Source organism: Lissotriton helveticus, chromosome 7 (assembly GCF_964261635.1).
Source record: "Lissotriton helveticus chromosome 7, aLisHel1.1, whole genome shotgun sequence".
NCBI lineage: Eukaryota > Metazoa > Chordata > Amphibia > Caudata > Salamandridae > Lissotriton > Lissotriton helveticus.
Genome location: NC_136068.1, coordinates 359956619 through 359981329, shown reverse-complemented (window position 1 = coordinate 359981329; position 24711 = coordinate 359956619). Strand labels below are relative to the sequence as shown.

The window sequence follows — 24711 nt, the reverse complement described above, 5'->3', positions numbered from 1 at the left end:
TCCCAGGGAACACATAAATCACATCTAAAAATAGCCATTACTGCCAGGCCTAGGATTCCTAAGACTTGCGTATTAATGATGTATTCAAACTACTGACCTGCTTGGCAATGTGTTTTGCTTGTTTATATTACGTTTTCTGAAATGTGTATTATAGCAATGCAAAAAAAATGTTTTTTAAAAGATTGTACACATTCTTAAAAAACACAAGAAGGTGGGCAACGCATTCCTCCAAAAGAGCCATTTGATCACTCTACAACATGGTAAAATATCCTGTGGAAGCAGTTTGTAAAGCTCCTTCTACTCGTCATCCTCCAAAGGAGTAGCTACATGGATTGCTAAAGGGGCCCCTACAAGAAAAGGTGGGTGCTTTAGGATCCAGAGGGGAGATGTGTGTTTGGAAATGACATCCTTATGGACAAGAGGTGTGTCTGCCTACTATAGATGCACACAAAGTCCTACATAAGTAGAAATACATGGATTGCTGGCCCAGTGATTTGGGCCGTAATCTTCAACTTTGTGCAGTATGAAGTGCTAAACATATCGCGATCAAGACCAGCACAAAAGCCTTACTAGACAACTGATGGATGCCACTACCCAACTGGATCTTATGGATATGTGTTGCAATAAACAGCAGGACTGGTTATATCTTTCTTTGCCAAATCACTGGTATATCCAGTACAAACTATAACTTGCAGCTCAGTCAGGTTTTATCCTATTCTGTAAGTGTACATAATATGTGATTATTGGCACAGGTTAAATACTTATTGGACATCTCCTTGGAGGAATAGAGCTTGGCCTCTCCAGACACAGTGTAGTCAACTGATTCTTTGGGATGGGACTTCATATTTCACGTTCTTGAGAAATACACTTTTGGATCCTACATATTGAAATGGATAAACTGGCTTCCTTCACAACTACAGGAATGAATCAAGATGGGTAAGGCCATCTCTGATTCCTGAACACTGAAGCAGGGTAATCATCCTGACTGCCCATAGTCACCACTTCTGTTCGAACGAGTGATGGAGTATCTAGTCCCTATAGCAAGATCTGCGATAAAATACTGCAATATATGAATTGGAAACAACCTTGAAGTTTCTCAATACCCAAATAATACTTTGGTCTACTTAAAAGACCCATTTGGTTGAGAGATGTAAAGAAATGTAAATGGTTGTAGTATGGACAAACCATAAACTGCTTTAGGACTTGAAAAGTTAGGACGAAATGCATAAGAAATTATGTAGGTTAGAAGAGAAGCCTGGTGAATGAATGTATTTAACTAGGATTGCTTGACTTTTATGGTTTTCTTTGTAAAAAACAGAATAACGTTGTTGTTGCTGTTGAATTTGATTTAATATACACATGGGCTAACGAGACACTGCATTCTTCCTTGTCAGCCCGCACAACTTAACCTCACAATTGTACTATGTGTTTTATTCAAAACCCCCTTCACACTGTGTTGCTTCCCAGTATTATTTTTAAAAAAATATAAAAAATGAAAAAAGTTTAAAAAATGAAACATTTTATATTTTGCCAACTCAAGTCCTCAATGTTAATTTGAGCAGTCTTTGACACACTAACACTGACTTAGTCAGTGCTCCTGTTTTTTGAGAACTGGATTGTTTTACGCAGTGCAATTCGCTTTCAGAGGGTGAAGCAGAGTTCAGTCTCCACAGTGCAGACACCGACTTACTCAGAGCTTCCTTATTCAGTTCAGACTGACTGTGTATGTCCTTTCACTTCCTTTTGTTTCTTCTGACAACTACAGTTTTCAACAATAGTTTTGTCTATTCCATAATTGTAGATCAAATCTATTTCCAGGCATCTTCGAAGCAATTTGGGAAATTTTCCATACATTGGGTATCTCTCTTCTTTTGAAAGATTGTGCCAATATATTCATGTAGGTTTCTCTCCTTGTAATTCGTGTTTTCTTGACTAATTCAACTACTGAATCAATGGATTAACCCTTTTTTATCATCCTCCTACATTTAGGATCTTTCCTATAGGAAGTAGCTTAGTCCCTGTATCAACTTCATATATGATTTTAGATATTTTGCACATTATTTGCTTGCCCATATTTTAGGAACCAATGTGACCAGCTGGCCCACTTCCCGTTATTGATCTATGAATGCTCTATACTATAGAATAAATCCTCTTGCTAGTGTCACCTACCTTTTTTTAACTTTTTTGATTAACTGAAAATGCTTACAAATATTACATGGATTGTTGTTTTATTCTCTATTACTTCCTTGGCCTCGGTGTTTGGAGTTTTATTTGTTTGTGGTCCTGAAAATGATGAAGACATTAGCCAAGAAAGGGTCAATAAGTTTGTAATGGGGGTTACTTGTCAATACCTGGTGGGATTTTTATTTTTTATTTGACTCGGATGTATACTTTTCTAACACTGGATCAATTAATCCGACAGAGCCTTTCCTTTTTTTGTACATACAAAATGTCACTTAATATGTTTTCCCATGTGATCAATTTAGCCCTGGGCCTCTCTGCTACTTCATCAGATGCATTTTATCTGTAGGGATTAAACTATATTGTTGGGTTGCATTGTCATATTGTGATTTTGATTCAGAATCATAATTCCTTTACACATTGCTCCTTTTTATTGTAAATACTGCTTAGAGCCACTGTTGGTGTTTATATTGAATAGAAACACAAACATATCAATTAAATAAAAAAGGGGGTGTTTGACGTTAACAACTGAGAGATATTCGTAAACTGTTAAATAAATATATTGTTTCTAATATTCACAATGCCATAAAAAAACAATACATCTGTTTATTTTCCTTCATAAAATGCTATTGATTTAGGTCTATAAGCACATTTTTAAATGTTAATATTGTGCATTGCACAGACCTAGGTTTTAACTTCCTGAAGAAGGGACATTGTGATTTCTGACCTGTGCTTTTTTCCGAAAGTCCTTGTTTGCTAAAATGAACAATATTTTCTATGCCTCAATGTTCTTCACTACATGTAGAACAAATCAAAGGACATTAGACACTTCAACATTTAAAAAGATACTCAAAAAGTCAACCAAAATATTTCTTGGATGACGTAAAACGCACCTTGAAGAGAAAAAGTACCCAAATAACAAATGTTGATTAGATCACGAGCAGGTTTTTTGCACAAAAAGCACAAGATCCAGCCGCTTTATTGAAGACATAATTTACATGAAGTAAACTTACCGTCACCTTGTTGAAGTCCTGCACTGCTAGGTAGAGAGCTACAGCAGTCAGTGTATCTGTGATCTGATGAAAGGAAATCAAATCTCATTAACAGCTTGCTTACTAAATCTCATTAACAGCTTTTATTTAATTTATCATTTGTTTGTACATAAGTGCTGCGCTTAGCAAAAACACAGTACAAAGACAGAAATATACAAAAACAGTGATGAAACATTAAAATGTAGGCACCATTCTCTTGTGCATGTGGAAAATAACCAGGGAAACCAAGGGAAGGAGGAGAGTTTTAGAGAAATAAATAGAGGGTTGTGAATGAAATTACAAGAATGTCAGGGAATTACAGTGGTTATACGCTGGCATGGAAAAGGGCTTGGGAAATGGAGTGGCACGAAGGGAAAGGAATTGGACAAGCTGAATGCAAGAGGAAGAGCAAAGGAGGCAAGAGGTTATGTAAAGTTGTCTAAAAGCAAAAAGACAGCGAGAAGACAGATCATGGATACATTTAAGCACCACACAGAGAAAGCGCTACTGATGACAGAAAATTCAGCGAAGTAAGAAGATGAGGAAAGAAAGTTTCAAACTAAGTGATTGGAAGTGTGAAAGGTTCCATGGCAATAGGTAGGAAGAACAAAGAGTGTGGAATAACAAGGTAGAGAGATAAGAATGAGAGATATTACAGAACTGAATTCAACATTCCCAAGAGATACCAGACCTCTCCTTGTCAGCTGGTATCTTTTTAAACAAGCATTTGCAATGCAATAGGTCTGCATTAGTTAAATGCAGAGTTATTGACTTTGTAAATGGAAAGTTAATACGGCGGGTAAACAATTTTGTGCTGCTATTGTTACAAAAGTGTATAAATAGAAGAAAAAAAAGTTTTGTTCGCCGTATTACTTTTACAGATGCAAAGGCAATATCTCTTCATTTACCTAATGCGAGACCTATTGCATTGCAAATGCGTGTTGTTTCTTCCAGTTTATTTCTCGTGTTCATGCTTTCCTTCATTTGTCAAACTTTCGTTTCCATTTGCCTCACCTCCCACCCCCCCTATGAGTCTATCACTCTCTGCCCACACCCCTCTCCTACATAGCAACTTCCCTTTCAAGATAGATATTAAGTCGACATGCTGCAATTCTCTTTGTGAAACCTAAAAATCACAAACTGTGTTGGTTGACTTTAGTCTACCACCAACGCCAGAGTGGTGGATGCGGGCCCAAAAAGTGCTTTACAGCAATTATGCCCTGTTCCTTAGAGGGAAGCTGTCTGTACAAAATGGCCACAATAAATCAATGCGTTACATGCTTTGTGTATCGGTGACTCCCTTCAGCTGCAGCAGCTTTGAGCAAAGTTCGCTTGCTCAGCCTGCCTGCAGAGGGGAGGAGTGGAGGCTCTGAATCAGCGTCACTTCAGTGCCCTTTCACGTTGGGCTATGAAGCTAGCTGCGGGGACCGAGTATGAGCAGGCATAGGCAGCGTGAGGGGAAGGAAGCAGTGTGCCCAAACCCAGCGGGTGTACACTGGCAAAGCTACCCGCTCTCCCATTCACGCCTCCAATACCTGCTGTCTGCGAAGTGGGACCAATAAAAAAGAAAAAAAGGCCCAGCCATGCTTTATAATTGAGCGCTGCGCCACCATGTATGTGACAAATAAAGCATAGACAAAAGCAAACTGGGCAGCGCGTTCCCTCAGGGCTGACATTTAAAGTAAAAGCGCCAACTGACCGGCCATGATGTGTGATAAAGTGTGGCGGTGAGCGATGTATCAGGAAAGCCCTTCATGGGTCGAATGGGAGAAAACCCTCACAGAAAATAGTGCTCATAGGTGGAGATAAAACAGACCATGTAACACCACCCGTAAAAGGTCCAGTCCTCATGGGAGGTTACAAATGAAGACAAGGTGATACTAAGGAGAGACTAACAAGCCTATTATTGAATCAGAAGTCATCATTTAGGAAGGACAATGACACAAGCCAATGAAAAATATGGGCGAGAGAGTGGGCGGGGTTTCAAGTACATACTCCAATACAGCATGGCTCGAAGAGCAGAGCATGTGCTGCCCAGGCTCGACCTGAAAAATCCAAAAGGGTGTATTGTGAAAATTATGGTCTTCCTTTGCTTCTCGTGAATAATTGGAAAATTCATTAAAAATCTAGCCATTACTGGAAAAATGGTGGCCTGCAGGGTGGTACATATATGTAACATAATTCCTCAAAGCCTTCTAGGTAAGGCTGGTAGCTTAGTTTTTTTTCTTTATATTTTTAGACTCGCCAAATATGGATGAATGTTAAGTTGATTGTAGTCAAAGTCCTGCACTCAGGAGCTCCCCCTTAACAGTAAAGAGGCAACTGCGCAAGAGTACATTATGATGATTTAGATTGAAATGAATACTCTATGAAGAGGATATTTAAGGCCAGCAGTCCATGTATAAGGAATAGCCTTTATTAAAGTAGTGAGACCCAACCTCTGCCAAACTTACCAAACCTGCGGTGAGGGGAACGGCTTGGATACTTAAAGGACTTTGCACCCTGCCAGGAGCCGCGGAGATGCTATTCCCAGCCGTGAGGGCAACGGCGCGGCGTGTAGCGAAACTACAAACCCCAGAAGCCCCTGCGTGGCGCAGGGAAAGTGACGCTGCCGGAGGGCGACCAAGGCCCTCATAACCGGCCCGGCCCTCCCGCAGCGGACGCGCGTGGGCCAAGGGTGGGCCCCGTTCACGCTCGTCGTAGCCCGGAGGAGGCTGGGCTGGGCCACCCCTGAACATCTACAGAACTGCAAGGACACCATCAATTTATTTGTAGATTGTTGCACTGAATTGACTGGCAGCCCATTGTTGGGGATTAGAATAGGTGAACCTGATTTGTATTAACTATATTGAAGGCGGCACCCGCAGGGAAAGGGAGGAGGGCTGTGGCGGGAGGTACCATAAGTGGAACACTAGACCAATTTATCACCAGGGCAACATCAGTACTCGAGCACGAAATAGCCCTAACAGAACGTCGCCTTTCCCTTGAACCAATGTACGTAAGGCGATCTTCCTTAGGGACTATATTGTCGGTCATCTCCCCAAATCACTTAGAAGTCCAAGCTAATACAACACACATTAATGAGAGAGATAATGACCACGAGGCAGAGAGTTTGCGCGACATACCAGTGTCAGGTGAGATTAGACCCCCTCCTGCATCCAATAGTCCAGCCCTAGAGGATTCACCCGATAACGTTGCACCGCACCCCCTACAAGGTCCTCTGTAAAATACAGTACAGGAACTCAAACTTCAAAGCAAATTGCGGGACCAGCCCCGGCTGCCAAGAGGAAGTGGGGAGGGGCGCCCATAAGGGAAGATGCCCAAAGATAATAAAAACCTGCAAAGCGACCAAAAACACTGTAGAAGAGATCTCAACCTCACAGGTTACTGCACTGCCATCACTGGCACTGACATCTACCCCATCGTTAACGCTCTCAACTTCTAAGACAGTGGTTCCAACTTTCTCTTCGTTGCAACCACCTGAAGGCTTTATGGTCCAAGTTGAACAACTGATAAAGTCCTTAATTCTACCTCTTTTAGAGAGGACAAAGGCAATTAGCGAAAGATTGGGGAGACTCGAGCAGAATACTACAGAGAACTCTGGTATATTAAAAAAGTTGGCCGAGCGTATATCGAGAGAGAACACGGCTGAAATACATTTACCAAAAATACCCGTAGTTGAAGCAACTTTGCCGTCAATCCCGACTGCATCTGATACAACCCCTGTGGTAATAAACATACTGCTACACCGCCTGAAAGCAGGACAAGGGATCTAGTGAGAATCTGCAGAGGGGTGAGGGAGGGGAGGCCGACAAATGAGCTCGGAGCCGTGAGGCAGATTAAGGACAGTCAATTGGTAGTCAAGGAAACGCCTAACACTATAAAACAAAAACACGCCTTAAATTGTATTGATCTGCCGCCAGACTCCTTCCCATACGTTGTTGTACTCACTGGGGTTCCAGAGTTAAAGAATGACAAAACAGAAACGTACCCAGAATTGAAAAACAAGGTAACCTTTTGGGTAAACAAGAATAGACCCCTCCCAAGCAATATCAACGGGGAAATTCTGTATGCCCGAAGAGTAAGCTGGGTCGGGCAAAGACCTAAGGATATAGCCGTGGATTCTGTTATTGTTAACTTTAGGGATAGACGGGTAGCTGGCTACATCTGCAACCAATTTTATCCAAGTGATAGCAGTGGCATTCACACCCATGACCTGAGCTATTTTTATCGCCCAACACCCTTGGCATTATTCAAGCACAACCCCTTTGGGATGCAACGAGTAGGGGTTATGGGTGGGTTAAAAAATCTATTCACCATTCCCACTACTAATCGTTTTAAGGAGCTGTATGGGCTTGAAGGAGTTGATTCGCTCAGAGATGAAGAACTGAGTAGACTAGCAGTTCCGGATATGGGGGGATGAAAGACCAATAGATGCGAGTAGCGAAGTGACCTTTGAAAAACATCCTAAGGAGCAAGTAAGGCCAACCTCTATTAACACAGGCCCTACACCGCTCCTAAATAGTAATGGAGAGGGTTTGGACCGGGGTACTACTTTTAATACTGATATTATGATTATTGAAGCATCTAATGAAAGAGCCTGCGAGAGTGGCTATATGCAGATAATATCCCAAGCGAAGGTGCACATTTCTTATCTCTTGCGCGAAAACCGGGGTGATATAATTGAAGGTGACTCCTTAAATAGTAGTGACCAATATACTGAAACAGAGACTACACAAGTAACAGAAGCGAACAACATAAGACCATACTGCAATATACTTGACACAGGCATAGAACCTAGTATTAAATTGAGGTCCTGGAATATAGCGGGCATTAAAAAAAACGTAAGCGATACCATGTGGCAGGAATATATTGATAACTACGAAATTATATTATTCCAAGAAATCTGGGCTGTTGAAAGTCCCTTTAAAGTTGGTTATAGATCATTTAGCGTACCTGCAATTAGTGCACCCAAAGGAAGACCTTCGGGAGGCCTGGCAATTTGGACAAAAATTACGCTGGGAACCGACTTCAACCAAATTGATTCTAATAGTTTGGATATTTTAGGAGTCAGGTTTACAGGGCTTAACAAAAGAGAAGTCTGTATTTTGAATGTCTATAGCAGGCCATTATCAGCCAATAAGCAGACCCCCCCAGGATATTGCGGCATCGATTTACTAATTTAGCGGCACAAAAGTTTAAATTTAGCGGCACAAAAATTGAAATTTAGCTGCATTATTGCAGCACTTTATTTTATACAGAATCATTCTTTTTCAGCCTTAAATCAATGGAAACAATTTTAGCAGAGTATTCCACTTTCAAATAGGCATGTTTAAAGTGTCTGAGAGTATTTGTTTGCTGTGCTAAGTCTCCGTGTCATGTAATGGCTGGCAGCAACATTTTTCTCATGTTGCTGGCAGCCAATCGGAGATCTTTCAAGACTCTGTCTTCTGCAGAAACGAGATGGCCCAAGGGAAATAAAGATCCCAGGGCCAATCATAACTCTCTACTTCTAAGCGAGAGTCTAAGACAATCTTGGCAAGCCTAAATGCACCTTGCTTGAGTACCGAAACAAGAAGAAAGGGGAAGCATTGGTGCCCAACGCTGCTCCCATTTCCGGTCTACTCTCACCCCAGAACAGGGTGCAGACACCCCTGCCCCGACCAGTGGCATCAACTCTTTAACTATCCCACCACCGACCCTGCTTACAAGACTACACCATGGTTTGCTGTAATTCGATTCTCTTCCAGCTGCTCATGCAACTAAAACTGCACATTAAACAAGTTGCACATATCATTATACTGACTGACCCTCCTCGCGCCACCCTCCACCTACCACCACCCCTCCTCAAGGGCACAAGTCCTAAAAAAAAAAAGAAGTGGGGGGACTAACCATGTTAGGTTGTTTGCAATCGAGGGCCTCTCTGTGGAGATGGCTAAGCAGGCTGTGCAGTGTGTGTCTACTGCACATGTTGTGATCTGACAAGGAAAGATAGGCCTAGAGCGTTCTAACTGTAAACACTAGAACAAAGGGTGTTATGGGTATGATGACTCAGTGCTATGGAAGGCCAGTACTTTCCCATACTGCCAAATATGTTTCAGTGCCATGTATATGTTGCGTAGTTCTCCCCCACTCGGTAAAATGAAAGAAACATAGAGGGGCAAGTCTCAGCTCTCGGCAGGCCAATCGAGATCCACATTGAACTGCGTGAAACATTAGGCATTTAAAATCTGGCAGCCGCTCCCTTGAAGCAGGCAGAGCGCAACTTGGTGAACTGAAGCTCCAACAGCAATAAAGTGAAAATAATGTTAAATCACCTGTGAAAAAGGCGAGTCTTGCATCTTGTGTGGTGCACCCAAGCCATCATTGGAGAAATGCAACAGGCGGTCAAATGGGATCTGTTACAGCCAGCCGGTCTGCGTACATTACAAGAATGTTTTCATCAGTTCGGTGGACAGTTTGAACTGTATTATACAGCGTGACCTTTCCCCGGTGTCAGAGCGCTTTACAAAAGGATCAGTTATTGTAAAAACAAGAACACGAATGTTGAAAGACTCCCAGAACACAAGAGGAGCCCTCATCTTGAAGGAGTACAATAGATGCCGCCCAGCCGCCAAGCCCTGATTTCGCGGGCACTTTTGTAGAAAGTGCGGACTTTTTACAAAAGTGCAGATTTCGCGATTATTTTGCAAATCGCGAAATCGCGAAATCCTGGAGGGTCTGAATAAGGAGGCAGAAGTTGTCGAGCAACTAGATGATATAATTTCTATGCTCGACCAGAGAACTTTGGTAATTATTGGGGGGGATTTCAATCGCAAATTTGAGCCGATAGCAGGCCTGGAAAATATTCTCGAGCCAGAGGATAATGCTAATAATATCCCCGGAATTGAGACCAACTCAGCGGTGCCATGCTTAACTGCTGCAGCACAGCTACTGCGACTGAAAGCAGCGCATGGCCTACGTGCCTGTAATGGGCGTTTAACATCAGATAACCCAAGTCAACCAACCTTCAAGCGGGGAAGTTGCAATAGCTATATAGACTATATAATGGTTTCAATCCCACTCTGGCCGATGGTAAGTGACCTTGTAGTGGAGAACCGTATCGAGAGTGACCACTACCCTCTCAGCTTGACGCTTAGTGCGTCATTATTTTATTTATCTCCCAAAGGATAGAATAGCCTTGAACATACTGATATTGATCCTTTGGTCTCAAATAATCGCAGAGCATTAAAGTGGCCAATTGTACTGGGGAATGAAATTACTGTCAAAAAAATCTATGAGATGTATGTAGATTCATTCTCCCCGTATATTGATTTCCCAGTACAGGAGATCCCTATTATGCGGATCCATGGAAATCTTTCGCTAGGATTTGCAGAAGTACTAACTAAAACCACTAAGCAGCCAAAAAAAGGACAGAGAAATGTAGCCAAGGGTGATATTTGGTATGACAAAGGCTGCCGCAATGCTAAAAAGGAACTTATAGTGGCCGCAAAATGTAACGATGAATTTGCATTAAGGGAGAAAAGGAGGTATTATAAGAACATAGTCTCCAAGGCAAAGAAATCTTGGGACGAAAAAATGTGGTCCGAATTACTTGAGGCATGCAAGGTAAATGACCAGGCTTTATTCTGGGGCCTGCTCGCTAAAGGCACCAGAGATGGAACCCCTAGTAGGGATACGTTCTTAGAAGCTAATATCTGGGTGTCACATTTTTCTAAATTATATTCCCCAACCAATAATGAGCCTATTCGTGCTATTGACGACTTAGGACCCAATTCAAGTGTGACACCCTTGTTGTTGTTTAGTTTAGCAGAAACAATCGAAGCAATTAACGCGATAAAACCAGGGAAGGCCCCTGGTCCGGATAGGATCCCCGGGGACTTATGGAAGCATGAAAATATGATATGGGCCCCCTATATTAACTGTCTCTGTAATAATATAGATAAGGGTGCTCCTATTCCTGACACATGGCGGGGCACTGAGATCGTGACTATTTTTAAAAAGGGAGACCGTATGAATCCGGCCCATTACAGACCTATTAGTCTAATTGACGTCCTACAGAAGGTATTTGCAAGACAAGTTTTAAGTAGGTTGAGTTCCTGGATTGGGGAAACTAGTACCCTAACCAAGTACCAGGCAGGTTTTAGAGAAAAAATCCGCACAATCGACCAGGTGTTTAGATTTTTATGCATCATCTGGAAGTATATTAAAATAAAAAGGGCTCATTTGTACGTGGCCTTCATTGACCTCAGGGCGGCCTTCGACCTGGTCCCTAGAAATTCTCTATGGCTAAGATTGAGGGACCTGGGTGTTCTGGGGGAAATTCTGGAACAGATTGTCAGGTTGAATGAAGCAAACTATGCCAGGGTGAGATGGGGCCCAAACGGAGAACTGACTGACCGTATTAACATAAATAGAGGTGTTAGACAAGGATGTGTGCTGGCACCGACATTGTTCTCCCTGAACGTAAATGATATACCAGATACTCTCTTGGGCTGCGACCATGATTCTCCCAAGATGGGTGGTGATCATGTGCAAGCATTGTTATTCGCAGATGATACTATTTTAATACCACAGACACCCAAAGGATTACAAAATCTACTTGATACCTTTTGGTCTTACTGTGAGAGTAAAGGATTGGAGAATAACTCATCCAAAACTAAGTATATGGCGGTTAGTCCTCATAGATCTTTAAAAAAAACACTGACTATTAATACAGAAGGGATTGAATTTGAGCAAAATTTTAACTATCTAGGCATTACTTTAGACACCAAACTAGACTGGAAAACTCAAGTAGATAAAAGTAAAACACTCCTTACCCAGAATCTAGTTCCGATAGCAAGGTGACACAAGAGTAGTTGCTCCAAAGCAGTGTCCCAGCATTGGAGTTGTATAAATACAAAGCCCAATCGGCCACTCTTTATGGGGCCGAACTATGGGGTTATGCGGCCAAAAACGCCTTTATGATACAAGAGAACATCTTTCTTAGGAAATTATTAGCAATCCCATGGCGTACGCCTTTACTCCCACTCATAATGGATTTGGATATCCATCGTACTGATGACCATGCGGCTTTACGTCCCCTGCTGTATTGGATCTGCGTGTGGTCAACTAACGAACTAGTTGATTACAGAGAAGCTTTAAAAGAAATTCTGAAAATAAAAAACACCACGAAGTTGGTATGGCTAAACCATATTGAGGACAGGTTTGTTAAACTGGGGTTGAGTCACTACTGGGAAGATCCCGAAGCTCTTAATCTGAGTTGCAAAAAGGTGCTAAAAGTAAGATACTGGGAGTTTGTTTTAAACTCAAAATTACATAACCATGAATTGGGGACTGTAACTCTGAGATATCTTGCTACGAAGACAGAGAGCAGATTCGAATCCTCTATGGATGAGATCCTACCAGACTTAGCTAAATCGCTGTATTTAAAGTTCTGTTATGGCATATTACAAATCAAAGCAAATACTGCGAGATGGGTAGGCAATAAAGGCAACGCAGGGAAGGATGACCTGGTTAGATGTGAACTGTGTAGTAATGGTGCCATAGAGGACGAAGCTCATGCACTATTCTCCTGTTCTGCGTATACACACCCCAGAAGAAAATAGATAAAACCTATTTGCCGTCTTTTGGACTTTAGACATTTCAGTGAGGCGGAAAGAATTTTTAGAACTGAAAAGACTCTTTTTGGTGTAAGCAGATATCTTTTTTCTGTGGAGATAGTACGAAGGGGGAGGGGCTTTAAGCTGTGGTGCCCCAGGCTAGACTCTTAGTTGAGTCATCACAAGTATTAGAGGTGGGATGTGGATCTATGCGTTTGTGTCTGTACAGCCTATAATTTTTATAAACCCAGCTTCTTTTATCTTTAACAGGAGAAAAAAAAAGGGAGCAATACTATTCATACAAAGTATGATTTAATGAACTGTGAACTGTAATGTTGTGATTCTATTATCTCTGATGAATGGTTCATGCTTTTAGATTTAATAATGTATTTATTGTTTTATTCTCGCCTCTGATTGGCCGTTAATTAACATAAACGAACTGTGGGAAAGATGGGTGCGGAATCGGGAACTGGTTTCTGCTTTTTATATTCTATGTACATCTTTTATGGTTCTTGTTTTAACCGAAATAAAGATATTTGACTTGACTTGATTAAAGTGGTGAAATATACCGTGCCTGACACAATTAAAAAGCGTGATTTTACTCAATAGTTGATTTTGAATAAAGAGTTTTTGTCTTGACTAGGTAAGCCTTACTTGTTAGCACTGCACATGCTTGTCTGACGCAGCACTCAACTCAGGCTTTGCCATTTCAAACACAAGGAAGGCTATTTTATTTTTTGGTAGTCATACCTGTGGCAATTGTGATTTCCTAATCTAAATGCTTCACCAACTTTGTAGGGAGACCTTCTAACTACCGCCTAAAAGGTGAAATATCACAACATCACATTAAAAAGCAATGAACAATGGGTGATTAGAATTTTTTTTCAATTACAGTCAAACATATAGGGGCCGATTCTGATCTCGCTCGGAAGGTCCCCGAACGCGTTCGGCCGTAAAAAGTACGAGCTGTACACATGTTCACCGCCCGACTCGTACAGCTGTACGAGCGAGCAAGTACGATGGGAGAAACGCAAAATCACCGACCAAATCGTTTCTGGGTCCGAACCACTCTGTACGCCTCGTCCGTAAGCAAACCGTGCCAGGTAATGGCGCCCTTGTGCAAGACATACCCATTCAGTCAATGGGAGCCCATGTACGTGTCGTACGACCGGCTCCAATTGACTTTTATGGGAGTCCGACTGAACCGAGTCCGGCAACATGCGGCCGCATCGTACTCGCTTGGTTGGACTGCAGGCGTCCTGCTCGGTCGGAAAACACTCCGGATCCGGCACGGTCGGAGAGCTTTCCGACCCAGATCGGAATCGGCCCCATAGTGCTGAAAAGTTGGCAGGGTGCACTATACTGAATTAGCAAAATTAGGTGTGAATCTACCAGTCTGGTCTCTGTTGCTGCTCTGGTTTAGTTTATGCATTCTAGTATTTGCCTGTCAAGACCATGTACTTTTTCAGAACTTACAACTTATCTTCACATATTTAGCTTCAGACTTGTGCCACTGGCAAATGGGCTACTGAATATTATTTTACTTTGCTGTGTGCAACCACTGAGTTTGTTTCAGAGCTGTCGTTATAATACATTGTATAAACTAGTATGCCAGCTTTGATGAATGCCACAGTTGTCACCTAGTGAACAATATAAAACAGACACGTTATTAATCCAGGTAAGCTTTAACTTAAAACGTTTTAAGTTATAAAGAAATCAGTTATTTCAATGTGTATTAACTGCAGTAATTAATTAATTAAATAAATGAGCCTGGGCGAAATTTTAACAACACCGCGTAATTTGGGCAATTTTGTGTAGCACAATTCATGAGAAATTATATGCCATACTGCATAATTTTGGGGTTGAAATTTTAATGCAGGGTATGCCGTTCGGGTGATTTGTGAAAGCCAGTGACACTTCAGGTACACTTTTACCCTAAAGGACCATTCGAGTATTTTTTTAGCACCAAACTAAAAATCCGAATGCGAATGGCAAAGTTTTGAATGAAAGCTGCTGTTCCTTAAATGAAACGGTCACCAAAATTTCAGAACGTTTTTATTTTTATTGTATTGATGTCCCCAAGCCGACTGACTCATTTTTTAGGGCAAAACTATACATCTGAATGCAAGTGGCAGTGTTTTGAATATGACCATTCGGAAATCAATAAGAAATAAAAATTTTGAGTTTGGGTAATTTTGTGAGTGAGAGATGCATTTTGTGTAATTCTGTGTAATTTTGCAGTAATTTCACGTAATTACGCTACAGCAGATAGCGAGGGTTTCGCACAAGCCTAAGTAACACATTATTTTTTCCTCGAACATTGATAATAATTAAAAGTAGGGCAGCACATTGATTGCACATGACCAAAATAAAACTGAAACAAACTGTACATTTTAGGTGACTGGAATCTATACAGAGAAGATCATAATAAATGCAACTTCTCTCAAATTAGATTTCTTTGGCAACAATCAACACTTGCAAGCTCAAACTGGGGGGTAACGGAGGGTGATTTAAATTAAGAATATATGAGGCCTTGCTGCCAAATCGGAGATTGATGCCTTTATTATACAAAGGATATCTTCTCCATTAGTGCACTTGCATTTTTTTTTCTTGGCCCGAAAGCTCTAACAAATTGCCATCCGGAATCAGTAAAGTACAAAAAGGAACACAGGGAGTTCTCAGAGGATAGACTTCAAATATGACAACAAAAAGTTACCAGCACATGGTTTGCAGAGATTTGTATGGGTGAATTTGGCAATTCTTTACTTGATCAAGCATAGTTATTAAGTTTGTTTTGCTTAAGTACGAAGTTCATTACTGTACTTAGTATTTCCCACTAACAAATTCTCGCTGTACATAAGTGAAAGTTGGAAGTACTACATGCTTTATAGAATGATATACAATTTCTAAATAGAAAATGTGAACTAGGAGAATACAATAGTCCACCCGCTCTTTGTCTCTGTTCAGTGGTTATCGACCTACCAGGTCAGAAAGAGCCTTTCACGTACGTGACTCAAGACGGCTTTAAGGGACAGTTTCATCTTTTAAAATGTAGGTGGGTGCGATGGACGGAACATGTGACAAGCTGCTCACTTCTTTTAGAGAAGGAGGGAAAGTGCCAGCAATTTCATAACGGCTCCTACCATCCACAGGTTGAGCGAAGAAGAGAATATTTCTGAACAACTCCCAGCTTTCTCCACCAAGGGTTGGCATAATTGTTCCTCCAAATCCCCCAGGTGCGAACATGCTACAATATTTCATTTCGGGACAAGGGTGTTGCAGCTTTCTAGACAATGCCTCCCTCTATCTAAGCAATTCCCATTGGTGAATTTCCAACTTTTGTGTCTCAAAAGTGGGAAATACGGGGGGATTCACAGGAGTTTTTGCAGTGTTTCACATGGAAATAAAACCACCAATAGCAACCAGTACAAGAACATTTAAAAAACAGAGTAAATGTGACATGTAGGGGCTTACTACGAGGACGGTCGGAGGCTTTCCCAGTGCCATCCTCGGTTTCAATTCCCACCGGCTGATTATGAATCAGCCGGTTGGAACTGGAATCGGCCCGTCATTCCATCTGACTTACGACGGGCTCAAGGGGCCCCTCAGCCAGTCAGAGGCGGGCCCGTAACCCCAGAGGGCAGCCTTTCTGCCCTTGGGATTACGATGCACGGTTTCCGGCAGGGTTGCCATGCCGGCCTTTCTGGCAACACTGTCTGAAAGCATGTTGGGGGACCCCTAGCAGGGCACCCTGGTGTGCACGGCCTCCGGTTGGAGGCAGATGGGGCACCTATGGTTGTTATTACCTGCAACCTGTGGCAGGCACCTTGATGTGCCTTCCACGGGGTGCAGCATTAACACCACCTCCCATTTCCCTACGGGACCATGTACTACGGTTTACGGCCGTAATACATGCTCCCATAGGGGAATGTCAGAATGAGACCGAACACTCAGGCAGTCGGGACCGCCGACCGGAGGTCGGTCGGTCCCATTTACGATCATGTATTGGGCGGAAGCAATTCCACCCATCATCGTAATCGGCCCAATAATGTTTTTATTGAAAATGTTTTACAAATTGCACAAAACTGCTCGATAATCTTTTCATTAAATAATTACTACTTCTAGATTTATATGATTTGTTATTTTGGCAATGTTGCACCACAGAACCCGGACTAAGAGCCTTGTACCACAGTATATGGTAGTATGTCAGAATATGGAGGACAACAATTCTTTCAGACATAAACACTGAGCCCTAAATAGCATTCACAAGACTACGCCTTACTGGAAAAAGATTTCACATTATTAACTTTATTATGATAGTTATATAAACAATATTTGGGGCCCAATCCTTTTCCCCAGACAATTTTAGTACACGATATTCTGGCACCATACCCATTATATTCTTTGTAATGTGGAAGGAGAATGAACTATCTGAAAGAATTGAGGCATGTTATGAAAATGTGAAGGATAAGATCACCAGACCCTTGTGAAAGGTGACCTGCATGCAACTGAAAGTGTTTTTACCTTCGAGACAGGGTTCAAATGGCAGAAAAGAGGTTTTAGTCACTCAGAGCATGCAGTATAAACAAAACCTGCTGCACACTAAATATAAAGTACAAGCACAAGAGATGTCTCAATGGACATAAAAGTTCAAGTTTTCATGGACGAAGAAGGGGAACACCAGTGTTTCGGCTCCTCTTTTATTGTTCATACATAGCCAGCCGACACGTGTTTCGTCGCAAGAAAAAACACTATTTCCGCGACTCCTCAGGGCTGTAGGTAATGAATGTAGAACCACATGTCGCAGTGCCGGTGATAATTCCGGCCCGCGCTTCACTAACGTGGACAAGGACATAACCCCAAGCAACTCACCTTGAATACTTCTTAATTAAGCGAAACTACTGATTGAAGCATCTCCACATACTCGCTGGAGAGCACCACTTCGGAACTACGAAATACATAATCTGACAAAGACTCAACCCGGTCTCGAGCGGAGCCGGGTCGGAATTATCACCGGCACTGCGACCTGTGGTTCTAGCCGGGTCGGAATTATCACCGGCACTGCAAACTGTGGTTCTACATTCATTACCTACAGCCCTGAGGAGTCGCGGAAATAGTGTTTTTTCTTGTGACGAAACACGTGTCGGCTGGCTATGTATGAACAATAAAAGAGGAGCCGAAACACTGGTGTTCCCCTTCTTCGTCCATGAAAACTTGAACTTTTATGTCCATTGAGACATCTGTTGTGCTTGTACTTTATATTTAGTGTGCAGCAGGTTTTGTTTATATTGTATACGGTGTGTCTCCAAAACACACTTCTGAGAGGTTATAGGGACTTGCCTCTCACCTGTATGCACCTTCTGTCCTATACCATACCTCCTGCGCATTACCTGTGAGCAGTGCGCCCGGTATTTCCCTCAACCAAAAAACCCTGTCCGCATTTGTTGAAAACTCAGAGCATGCAGCTTAGTGGCGGTTGGGTGCATGTTTCTGTGAGGCAGAATCAGAAAGTGTTGAAGTCATGTGGGATTTTTACTGCCCATGAATTGCCACAGTCTGAAGCAGGGATGGGGTCACCGATGATGGAGCCTCTTCGCTTTCCATCCACATTGGAATGCCCCTATACGTTGGCTGACAAGAATACTTAAAGGGTATGAAAACACGCCTGTACTTAGGTCAGTGCTGTGCCACATAACTAGTGAACTAGTGGGAAAACTGCCCTAAGTCTACGAATGACTACATCAATGGATTTCAGTTGCAACTGCCAACACATTAGATGGGCATGGTGGTCTTTCATCACCTTTCATAAATCTAAGAAATGTGACTACTTAACAGTCCATTCATAGACCTTGCCATTTTTGCTTGACCAGAACATGAATTCAAAAGTCGAAATACTTGAAAAAGAATATAGTGCTTACCATGAATACAAGCTCAGCATAATCAATCAGGAAATGAAAGAGGTAGATCGTCAGAGGTGTCTTTGGAAAGAAAAACACAAGGAGACACAGTCAGTATAGGTTATTCTTTTTTTAAAACATTATAGTTTAAAATTTACATTATAATACTTAATACTTTAGCATAGCAGATACATGGTATATATGGCATAATGTAAGAATATGTAAGAATGCACGTTTTGAGGCAAGTATATCAAGATGGAGTTATGTGCGAGATTTACTTCCTGGAAATCATATTTAGTAGATTGTGGTAAATTTTTGAGTTTTGTGTGGTCCTCAACTGCCTCTCTCGGTAAATAAGTAAACAGAATGGTGTTGGATAACTGAAATCCAGCATAAACATATCTGAAAAACAAAGCAAGCTTTTAAGGGTACTCACTCCCAAAAATATGTTGAAGTCCATCCTGGTGAGGATGCAGAGAACAGATAACTGATGAACATGTAGAGAAAAGGAATTTCTCCAAATGGGAAATATATTTTTAGCATAGAAAAAGCTATGCTAATGCATGTTAACATTACATTTCCACTCAATATGTTAAAGTGTACATTTCAATGTGTACTTATGGATATGCTTGTGAATGATCCTGGGAATTAGCGACGCTGAAGCTTTCCAAGAGTACTCTTAAAATTATTTGAGAACTCCCGAGAGTCAGACATTAATTCAAAATCCAGGAGTCGAGTACATTTTTGACTCTTATATGCCTCTCTTTTAATTAGTAGCAATACTATCAAATGGTAGTGACACTTTGAACTTGACTCAGTCAAATATTAACCTCAACAAAGGCATCTCTGGAGAGCGCCCTTCATGGAAATCTAAATGCAAGGCATGACAATTATAGAGTTAAGGGACATTATTTATGTTCAAACGTTTTTTTTATTTCCAAAATATATATAAAAGAAAAACAGAAAAACAATGAGCTGCAACAAAGTAGATGATATTTGCACATTACAGAGTAAGGTATATAGCAGCATTTAATTTAGTTGGAAAACAGCGTTATAGTATACAAAATACGGCATCTGGGGTGTCTTTGTCAATAGTAGGAGGGGGGACTTCAGGCTTACCATAGGTAGAGATGGAATGGCAGCATGTGTGACTGGCCCATGCAGAAGAACTGGGTGGTTGGGGAGATTAAGCCGAAGATACATTAATTGGTGGGGGAATGAAATACCAGGGTGAGCAAGAGGCAGAGAGATAGGGTGTGCAAGAGGCAGAGAGATAGAGGCGAAAGAGAGGGCGGGAGTGAGGGGGGAGGGGAGGAGGGGCATGGTCCCCACGTGTGTCGTGGAGGCCAGTCGGGTTAGGTGGAAGTAGGTCTAAAAGCCATAAGATGTGTGGTTGTGGTATCAGCCCTGGTGTATGAGAACTATGGAGGGTCCACTTTTTGGAGATCATGGTCGACTGAGTCCCATAGGCCATGTGAGCATGAAGTGTTGTGAACTTTTTTTATACATGATGTTGTCGGCACTTCTGGTGGCACATAGAATGTTCCACCATCTCTTGAAGGGGATTTCTGTGCTGAATTTTCATTCTAGTAGAATCGTTTTAGAACCTAGGGCTAGCATGATATCGTGTAGAAGCAAGTCTTGTGGGGATAGGTTGTTATGCACCTAGGCAGAGCGTTGAGGTCAGTAGGGTTGGGGAGAAATGGATTTAAAGATGTCTTGAATGGTTTGTTGTATCTTGGACCATAGTGGTTGGACCATTTTGTATGTGGAAATCATGTGTTCAATCGACTCGGTGGATTCCTCACAATCTAAAGATCAGAAAATCGTCGGCGTAGGCTGCAATTAGTTGCCTACCCGATTGGAATTGGACACCTTTGATGTTGTCATTCGCTTTTAGGTAACATAAGAGGGGTTTGATAACTAATAGGAGAGAGGGGGGGCATCCTTGCCTGGTGCCTTAGGATACAGAGAATGAGTTGGATAGTCTGCTATTTATCCTGACTGTCTCCACTGGAGCAGCATAGAGGGCCATTACCATGTGGATTAAATTCTCGCCTAGCTGGAATTTGCGGCGTGTCTCATGTAGGAAGGTCCAGGAGACCATGGCTTTTTCCGCATCAGGCGCCATCGCCATGGTGGGCGAGGACGATGACCAAGCTTTTTCAAGGGCGTAGCAACAAACATGGATGTTGTCCGTGGCCAGCCTGCTTTTAAAAAATCCAAATTGAGTTGGAGCAATTCATTTTTGGAGCACTTTCTATAATTTTCGTGCCAGAATTTTGGTGTATATTTTAGAGTCGATATCGAATAGCAATATCGACCTGTAGTTTTTGACCTCCAGTGCATCATTCCTTTCTTTTGGGGTAACTACTATTGAGGCCTTTGAGGCTGAATCAGAGACTCGGCCGGTAGAAGTATACGATTGGAACAAGGCAAGAAAGGGTTATGTTAGGATGGCGGGGAACGTTTAGTAGATGTAGAAGTTCACTGTATACCCATCGGGCCTGGAGCCTTGCCTGGGGTGAGGGATTTACTGGCCCAGCCGATTTCATCAGAAGTAATTGGAGGAATAAGTAGGGATCTATACTCAGCTGATAGGGGAGAGAGCAGGAGTTCAGGTATGAAACATAGTCTTTTGGGTTGATTGTGTTGTTTGGAGTGTAGAGGTCTGAGTAGAAGTTCTGAAAGACCTCAAGAATCTCAAAGGGGGTGGGGGGGTTTACTGTGAGGCCTGATTTGTTTTCAATGGCAGAGGTGATGGTTTTGTTTTTAGAGTATTTTAAGTAATTTTTCAAGGGCCTTCCAGGCTTTGTTTCTAGTGGTCGATTTTTCCGCGTTGGCAATTTCCACCCATTTCTGCGCTCTAATACGTAGTATTTGATTGTACTCATATTGTAGTTTGCACAGTTTAGGAATGTGTTGAGACCCAGAGGAGTGTCTGATGGATTCGTTTAGGGACTTGATTTTAGATGCAATAGAATGGAGACGTTCATTCATGGATTTGTTTCTGGAGGCAGCTAGTGCCATTAGGGTACCCCTGAGAGTGGCCTTCAGGGCATCCCACTGAACCGAGTCCGATATGTCCCCTGCTCTGTTTTTTACCAGGAATTGTTGGATTGTTTCCCTGATTTTAGATTTGGATAGGTTGTCCTCCAGGAGTGCGTCGTTAAGGTTCGAGACATTTGGGGGTGGGTGCATGTCTGTAATTGAGAGTTCAAGCAATATGCATGAATAGTCACTAATTAGTATGGGTTCGATTTTGGGGTTCTGTGCCTTGGGCACTAAAGATTTATCTATAAGGATATAATCAATTCTTGTGAAAGTGCAATGTGGGGAGGAGTAAAATGTGGTCACTACCACTCTGGTTGAATAATCTTCATCTATCAATTAGATTGTTATTCTTGCAGCATAGTTTCATCTGTTTGTGAGACCTGCTGTCAATAAATTTGTTTGTGTAGTTCTATCTAGGACACCTTCCATTAGAAGGTTGAAGTCCCCCCACAATGATGCCAACGTTATCTGGGATTTCTGAGATGCGCTTGTCTAGGTCTTGCCAAAAGGCAACCGAGTTATCTTAAGGTGCGGAAATATTTACTACAACCGTTTCTCTGTTTTTCTTTAGTATCCTTGTGATTAACCATCGTCCCTGGTGGTCATGCGAGTGGGAAAGGACGGCTATCCCGTATTTGTTTGCATATAACATAATGACACTGTTTTTCTTGGCTATGGCTGGAGAAAGTAAAGTATTTGCGACCCAGGAGCAATAGAATCTAGCATCTTTGATTGACTCAATATGGGTCCTGTGTAGGAGAATAAAATCTCCTTTCAGTTTATTGCAGTAATCAGCTATTTTTAAAAGTTTTACTGGGTGGGAGAGGCCCTTGGTGTTTAAAGAGAGGATTCTGATGTCAGTCATCAGGTAAAGGAGAAGCTGAGTGGTTAGTGAGAAGTCGATATCGGAGTGCTGATGGCAGTGTGGGGCCGCAAGGTGATATGTGATGAGATCTGAGGTTGTGGCGGAGAGACCTGTGGCCAGGTAGATCTAGCGTGAACATGTGTGGGGTATATATTGCCGCAATGACTTAGGCTCAGGGCTGACAGTCGGCAAGTGGGGTAGTGAGATCATAAACCATGGGAGAAGCCTTGCAGACCTGCTTGGGGGAGCATACACCTCAATTATACCTACATTGGGAAGGGTGGTTGGGGTGTGGGTAAGGGAAAGAAAGAAACTGAGAGGAGAAGAAGGAGTAAGAGAGAACCAAATACAACCCTAAATCCTATCCCGCCCGCCACCCCACCCTTGAAATGCAGGTGAACCTCATTTTCCTACCCAATCTAGGGAAGAAGAAAGGAAGGCCACGAGAGGGCCGGGCCTAACCATCGGCAGAGGAGCTCCATCCTAATGGTACAACATTCTGGTGTGAGATGTACAGCTTATTGTGGGTCAAGAATTACACACAAAATGCAATAACAAATCCATGAAGTGTTTAAATGGGAAAAAACTAGCAGAAAACTGCAGTCAGCGCATCATACATGAATATGTAGGTTATTCGTAGATTCAATAATGTAACCAAACATTTTAGTGCTTTAGTGTTACAGTGCAAGGGTACTATAGTAACAGAGCACTTGAATGCGTACAGAAGTGAGTAAATGAGTAAGAACACTCAAGGGAGTAAATTGAGGTATAATATCCAGGTGTGATTCGATTAGACCATGAACCACCCTTAAGTTGTTGTGGAGTTAGTATTGAGATGGACTGTTAGAGCGTTACCACCAGTAGCAACCAGACTGGAATTTTGATATATAGATTAACTAGTTAGAACTGAACAAACAGGATCATGGCCATTTTCCTTAATGTGAGAGACACACAGCGGCTCAAGGATGTATGTTAGTATAGAGACAAAGGACACACGTGGTTACGTGTACACAGGTGTGAAAAAGGTCAATGATAGGCACATGGAAACTTTGTAGCAGGAAAAACGCCAATATCTAGTCGAATGGACATATCTGTTTATGTGGCTGTGTCCAGAAAGGCTTGAAGATCGGTAGGAGTGCAGAAGACCAATGGTTTGTCTTTGAAGAATATGCAAAATCTCGCTGGGCCGGTGAAGGAGAAGGAGATGTTTCAGACCTTGAAGCAGGGCCAGGAAGCCCTTGCTTGTGGCCACAGTTACTTTTGAGAAGTCCTGGGCGATCATGATGCGCAATCCGTTCTATACAGCTTGTAGATTTTTCCTCATGTGGGCGAGAATGAATTAGGTGTGGGGATATTGCAATGGTTTAAAGATCATTGTTCTAGGGCGAGTGTAGTTGCCAGGTGCAGAGTTGGGCAGAATGCTTGAAGGGATACTGTGTGCCTGTTCAATTTCAGAGTCTTTGTCGAAATTTAAGCCCAGTGTGAGAGGGATCCAGGATTCCAGGAATTCCAAGCAGAAGTTGGCATCTTTTTCAGTGTTCTCTGGTAAGCCAAAAATACGTAGACTTCCTCTCCGTTTACGGTCTTCGAGTTCTGAGAGTCTTCTCGCCATCATTTTCATTGCATGATGATTGATCCACGCGTTTTACAGTCGTGGTGTTGGTATTTTCCATGGAACTAATTCTAGATTTGGCCTCGGTGAGTCTGCTGGAGAGACCCCTCACGTCGTCGCGGAGAGCTCTGAAGTCTTGCCTCATGGCATCAGTGCTGGATTTCGTAGCTTGGGTTAAATTATGTAGAGCACCCAGACATTGGATGATAACTTCCACGTTAACAGACAGATCTCTTTTGCTTTTCACTAGGGAGTCTGGCTATGGGGTATCAGGTTTGGGTCACTTATGAGGAGCTTTACTTTCTTGGTGCACTTTCTGATCTTTGAAATCTTTTCCTTTATGGTCGGCTATCTTGGTGAGAGAGGTTGAAAGCGCTAGGTGATTAAAGAAGATTGAGGATACCAACTGCTGGTCACTGTAGTCTACTGTCTGTTGGGAGATAAATGTTGTCGGTTGTTGCCTATTGTT

At 42.2% G+C, this 24711-nt stretch overlaps 1 protein-coding gene across 1 annotated transcript in view; it reads right to left on the bottom strand.

The window, feature by feature from the left end:
* The window catches only part of PIGU (phosphatidylinositol glycan anchor biosynthesis class U), a 142896-nt gene that overhangs the window by 84840 nt on the left and 33345 nt on the right, over window positions 1-24711 (bottom strand). The window contains exons 3-4 of the mRNA XM_078652172.1: window positions 18733-18792; window positions 3195-3257 (exon numbers count right to left, since the gene is read on the bottom strand). Of these exons, the coding sequence (XP_078508298.1) occupies window positions 3195-3257; window positions 18733-18792 (123 nt within the window). The remainder of the gene's footprint in view (window positions 1-3194; window positions 3258-18732; window positions 18793-24711) is intronic.